The sequence below is a fragment of the Chaetura pelagica genome, unplaced genomic scaffold (genome assembly GCF_000747805.2).
Source record: "Chaetura pelagica isolate M959 unplaced genomic scaffold, ChaPel_1.0 scaffold3, whole genome shotgun sequence".
Classification (NCBI taxonomy): Eukaryota; Metazoa; Chordata; class Aves; order Apodiformes; family Apodidae; genus Chaetura; species Chaetura pelagica.
The window spans coordinates 7,353,409-7,358,881 of NW_009952974.1; the positions used below are offsets into that span (position 1 = coordinate 7,353,409).

Below are 5,473 nucleotides of genomic sequence, written 5' to 3' on the forward strand. Positions count from 1 at the left end.
GGCCGGGGTGCCCATGGTGCAGCATCACATCGAGGCCTGCGCCAAGGTACGGGGGCAGCGCGGGGGCTGGGGGGAACTGGGAGGAGCCCTCCCCGCTGCAGCCCTTCCCTCCCTCCCTCCCTCCGCCAGGTGCCCGGCATGAGGGAGATCCTGCTGCTGGGCTTCTACCAGCCCCACGAAGCTCTCAGCCGCTTCCTGGTGTCGGCGCAGCAGGAGTTCAAGATCCCCATCAGGTGGGCAGGAGCCTTCCCGCCCCTGCGTCCCGGTGCTGGCACAGGGGGACAGCCCCAGCTCCCAGATGTCACATCTGCTAGATGTCACTTGCTTCGGACCCTGTCCTGGCTGTTCCCTGGTCCGGAGATGCCTCTCAGCACAGCTCCAGGCTGCCACTTTCTCCTTCCCCTCTGCCGATGCCCCATGGCAGGATTATGTCCCTCTAGCCCCTGCCAGTCCTTCCCTGCCCTGCTGCTGGGAAATGCCACCAAACCCCCACTTCCCTAAACCCTTGCTTTGCCCTGCTTGGGTTGCAGGTATCTCCAGGAGTACGCAGCTCTGGGCACCGGTGGTGGCATCTATCACTTCCGAGACCAGATCCTGTCGGGTGGTGCTGAGGCCTTCTTTGTCCTCAATGCGGACGTGTGCTCAGAGTTCCCCTTGCAGGAGATGCTGGAGTCCTGGCAGCGGCGTGGGGACACGCACAGCTTTGTCATTCTGGGTACCACAGTGAGTGGCAGTGCTGGAGAGCAGAGCAGCAGTGCTGCTCTGCCATAGGCTTGTCTGGGAGCCGCTGGCTCCTGCAGTGGATGTGTCCCTGCGTGTGAGCTCTGGGTCTCGGCTGTTCTGCATCACTGTGCCCACTTCTCCACCATTGCTAACACATCCTTGCTCTGCAGGCCAACAGGACACAGGCGCTGAATTACGGCTGTATCGTGGCAAACGCAGACACGCAGGAGGTACTGGGGGATCTCCAGGAGACGGGCACAGCGTGGGCACATCTTCCTGGCTGAGCCCTGGGACTCATGTCTCTTCCCTTGCTTCCAGGTCCAGCACTATGTGGAGAAGCCCAGCACGTTTGTCAGCGAGATCATTAACTGTGGCATCTACCTGTTCACACCTGCCATCTTCCAGCACATTGGTGAGGTCTTCCAGAGGAACCAGCAGGAGCTAATGCTGTGAGTGCTTTTATCTGCCCCTCGTCCCTCCCCACCCCACTGCTTCCTGGGGCTGCAGCAGCACGCTCATCCTCCATTCTTTCTCTATCTTCTTTCCTCTGCCATCACTCACTTGTTTCCTGGTCCTGCACAAGCTATTCTTACCTTGGGTAAGTCTTCCTCTGTGTCTGCACTGGCTGCTTTCCAGGCTGAATTGTCCCTAGGGATAATGCATGCTTTCCTCCCTGCTCCAGGCTGCTCTGCAAGGCTGCCCTTTTCCTCTACTCCCCTCCTGGCCAGCTTGAGACTCCCTTTCTCCCTTCCAGTCCTACCACCCCATCCTCATCCAGCTCTGAACAAGGAGCTGAGCAGGCCTTTCACCTGGGAATGCTCTGCTCTTTGTGCCAGCCAGCCTGTCACCTGGCATCTCCGCCACCACCCAGGCAAAAAGTCAGCTCTGCAAGACTCTGGAGCAGGGGCAGGATCTGTCACTTGTCCACCCACCTGGACTGGGTGGGGCTCTTGCACCATCACCTTCAGGCTGAGAGCTTGTGGCAGTTGGCAGAGCCTTGTCCCTCTGCTGCTCTGGGGCTCAACCTGACAGTTGGGGCTGTCCCCACCTTTGGGGAGAAATGCATGGCTAGGAATGAGTCTAGAATCACCAGAGCCCCCAGATTTGGAGAGGGTAGCTGCTAGGGTCCCTGGCTGAGGTTGTAACTGGGGTGGGTGTCTAATAGGCCTGTCACTTGCAGAGAGGAGAGCTCCAATGGCTGGCAGCGTGCAGAAGTGATCCGGCTGGAGCAGGACGTTTTCACAGCACTGGCTGGAAGGGGCAAACTCTACGTCTATAAAACTGATGGTTTCTGGAGCCAGATCAAGTCAGCTGGGTAAGGACTGGCACTAGTGTTGGCACAGTGGTTGCCTTGACCAATATGTACCTGGGATGGAAGAGTGCCCAGACAGCACCTTGGGGGTGGTTGGGGAGGTGCTGAGTTGGGAGCCTCCTCTGCCCTGGTAACACCAGAGAGGCAGTAACAATCTTTTGTTTTTTTCTCCCCCAGCTCTGCTATCTATGCCAGCCGGCTTTACCTGAACCAGTACAGCAAGAGCCACCCAGAGAGGCTGGCCCAGAACAAACCTGGAGGCCCTATCATCCAAGGTATACCTCTGCCACCCCCTGCCACCTTCTGGGCTGCCTGGGGAAGCAGTGGAACCCGCGGGTAGGACCTCCCCTGGTCTGAGAGGAGGGCACTCCTGTGAGCTGCCTCTCCTGACACACCTGCCGTGTCTTTCAGGGAATGTGTACATCCACCCCACAGCCTCCATTGACAGCACTGCAGTGGTGAGTTCAGGCAAGGGGGATGCTTGGGGGGGCTGAGCGTGCTGTTGTCCTTGACCTCATCACCTCCCTGTGTCCTCACAGCTGGGCCCCAACGTCTCCATTGGGGAGGGGGTGACGGTGGGAGCTGGCGTGCGTGTGCGCGAGTCCATCGTCCTGCACGGTGCCTCGCTCCACGTAAGTAGGGTTTGCCCAAGGGTTGGGGTGTCAATCCCCAGCCCTTGGAGGGAGGCAGCAGCACCCTTCATCCCTCTCCTTCACCCCAGGACCACACCTGTGTCCTCAATACCATCGTGGGCTGGGACAGCACCATTGGACGCTGGGCCCGGGTTGAAGGAACACCCAGTGACCCCAACCCAAATGATCCCTATGCTAAGATTGACAGCGAGACCCTCTTCCGGGATGGGCGCCTCACGCCATCCATCACAATCCTGGGTATGTCCCACTGGCATCCCACTGCCCTAGCCCCTTGCAGTGGGGCAGGTTCTGTCCCCTCCTGCTAACCCCCCTCATGCTCTGCCCCCAGGATGCAGTGTCACCATCCCTGCTGAGGTTGTTATTCTCAACTCCATCGTCCTTCCTCACAAGGAGCTGAGCCGCAGCTACAAGAACCAGATTATCCTGTGAGTCACCTGCTCACTCGGTGGGTGGGAGAGGGGGTAGTGCCAGGCCCCCCCACTCCCTGCTGTGCCCTGCAGCAAGAGCCTATGCTGGGGCTTCACCTCCTGGAAGGTTCCTAGCACCCCCAGAGGGATAGATGCAGGCCAGGAGCTCTGCAAGTGCCTGACTTCTACTCCAGACAGACATTAAAGCCTGGTGAGCGTTAGCCTTGCATGCTCCTTCTCTTGCAGCCCCAGGCCAAGCCCTGGGGCAGGGTGAAGGCTCTGGGGACAGCACGTGGCCCTTGGACCAGCCTATGTGTCTGTGCAGGGAGGCTGTCGAGGGAGTACTTAGTGCCTGCAGCATCTCAGATCCTGAGCTTTGGGTCTTTCTCCACCGAAGGGCACTACCAGCATGGTCTTGACACCCCTCACCCTGTTCTCCCTGTTCTGCAGAAGGTGCTGCCTACAACACCCTGGTAGGTCTTGGCCCATCTTGGAGGCTGGGGAAGTTTCAAACTGCCTGTCCCACTCCCTGCAGGAGCTGGCTGCAATTATCCCAATTTTAGCAGTTTGATTGCAACAGCTTGAGCTGGGCTTCTGCCTACTGCTGGGAAAAAAGAGCATCACCAGGCTCTCCTAAGGGCCCTGGCACAGAAGGGCTGGGTGGGACAGGGAGACTGCTGGCCCTGGAGAGAGCTGCAGAAACACCCCTTCCCCCAGCACCCTTTCCACCCCCAAGGGCTCAGAATGAGCTAGTACAACTGCTAGCCCTGCCCAGCCTCCTCCTGTCAAGATGGGACCTGCACAAGCTGCCTAAGTAGGGCTTAGGGTGATGGCAGCAGGCCCCTGCCACCCTGGTGGGCCAACAGCCTCCTCTGCACCAGCATGGCTGTAGCCTGGGGGGGCTTGCTGCATGTCTCCCCTCTCCCCAGCCATGTCCACAGGGCACCAGCACAATCAACTGAGTGCCTGTGGCAGAGATCTGTTGCCTCGCTGTGTCTCAAAAGCCCTTGCTGTTATTGAAGGCAGCTCCCTGCTGATCCTGACACGCTCTGTCTACAGTAACCAACACTGTTCTTTATCCACTTACCTCCCTGTTTTCTCCTCTGTTTTTGGAGCTTTGTGGTAAAGCCCCACACTCTGCCCAGGGCCCCTTCATGCCTTGCCTCCCACGTTCAGAGAGGCACCACATTAGGGATTCTCCATCCATCCAGTACCACCCCAGCTCGATGGATTTGCAGTAAATCCTTGCTCCAAGGCCTGTGCCTTCCTGTTCCAGTTCTCCTGTAGTCCTGGGCAGGGATTAGCTGTTCCCTGGCTTTTAAGGACATTAAACTCCTTCAGTTTTGCCTCTGCCTTAGATGTGCTAATTTCTTTGCCCGCTGGTAAACACCTCTGCACTGGGGGAAACAGCCAAAGTTATTTGCTTTCAGAATTGTACATTAATTTTCTCCCATGTCCCACCCCTGGCCTGGATTTTAGTATTGCCAAAGGTTTCTCAGCTGCTGGACATGGCCCTTAGGCTGTTCTCAGCCCTCTTGTGTAAGGCCCCTTTTCCCAAGCTCCCTTGTACTGGCTGTCCCTTGTGCAGTTATCCGGGAGAACAAGCCCTTCCTGGGTTATTTGCTCCATTACAGCCTCATCCATCTTCCCTCTCGTGGAGGGAGAGGGCTGTGCATCCCTGCCCTGCTTGGGCTTTGCAGTGCCGGGGCTGGAGGGGAGGAAGGAGTTAAAGGGGCTTCTGCTGAGGTGCCAGGAAGTCTGGAAACGCTTTAAGGTTGTCTTGCCCTGAGAGGCAACAGCTCTGATTACTGAAGAGCAACAGCTGGGCTGGAAGAGGGGCCTCTCGCACCCCGGCTCCAGGGCAGGGAGAGACCTTCAGCCAGGGCATGAGGGGGGGTCTGCCTGCCCTCCCCTCCCAGCAAAAGGAGGGGTTGTGGAGACGACTGCTCACCCTTGCTGCCAGTACAGCTCTGCTGCCCAGCCAGGCTCCATCCCAAACCTTCCCACCCAGCAACAGCAGGGAGGGACATAGAGCAGCCACAGCCAGGCTTGTTTTGCTGCATTCATTTAATACAAACAAGGCCCCGAATACAGTGTCCCCACCACCACAGCTGGGCAGAGCCAGCCTTGCTCCCTGATCCCCAGGGAAACAGGGCTTGGAGCTGGGCATCACTAGCCCATGGGCAGCTGCCTGGTCCCACAGGTTTTGCTCCTCCAGTGCCAGCTCTGTGTCCCAGCTCCCTGTCCCTATGGGAGCTGCTGTCTCAGACTACACTGGAGAAGGGAAGAACCGGCCCACCTTTATTATGGCCGGCCCCTGCCTGCATGGGGAGAGATGAGTCAGGGGTGCAAAGCAAGCTCCCCTGCTCCCCCCTGCC

The 5,473-nt window shown here is 58.5% G+C and overlaps 2 protein-coding genes across 2 annotated transcripts in view; one reads left to right on the plus strand and one right to left on the minus strand.

The window, feature by feature from the left end:
- Positions 1–138: 138 nt before the first annotated feature.
- GMPPA (GDP-mannose pyrophosphorylase A) lies at positions 139–3,117 on the plus strand. The gene is made up of 11 exons (XM_009996078.1): positions 139–233; positions 531–723; positions 894–953; positions 1,042–1,172; positions 1,307–1,321; positions 1,904–2,038; positions 2,213–2,310; positions 2,447–2,493; positions 2,575–2,667; positions 2,757–2,925; positions 3,017–3,117. Exons 1-11 carry the CDS (start codon positions 139–141, stop codon positions 3,115–3,117), a joined length of 1,137 nt encoding a protein of 378 aa, XP_009994380.1.
- Positions 3,118–5,364: 2,247 nt separating this feature from the next.
- LOC104387510 (rac GTPase-activating protein 1-like) overlaps positions 5,365–5,473 on the minus strand; it is a gene marked incomplete at its 5' end in the record, with an annotated part of 7,307 nt that continues 7,198 nt past the window's right edge. The window contains one exon of the mRNA XM_009996279.1: positions 5,365–5,416. Coding sequence (XP_009994581.1) covers positions 5,365–5,416 — 52 coding nt within the window. The remainder of the gene's footprint in view (positions 5,417–5,473) is intronic.

Excerpts from the sequence above, each read along its gene's own strand:
- GMPPA (XM_009996078.1), top strand. The coding sequence starts at position 139 with ATGAGGGAGATCCTGCTGCTGGGCTTCTACCAGCCCCACGAAGCTCTC. Across the intron at positions 2,311-2,446 it reads TGGAGGCCCTATCATCCAAG|GGAATGTGTACATCCACCCC; the intron begins GTATACCTCTGC and ends CGTGTCTTTCAG. Across the intron at positions 2,926-3,016 it reads GCCATCCATCACAATCCTGG|GATGCAGTGTCACCATCCCT; the intron begins GTATGTCCCACT and ends CTCTGCCCCCAG.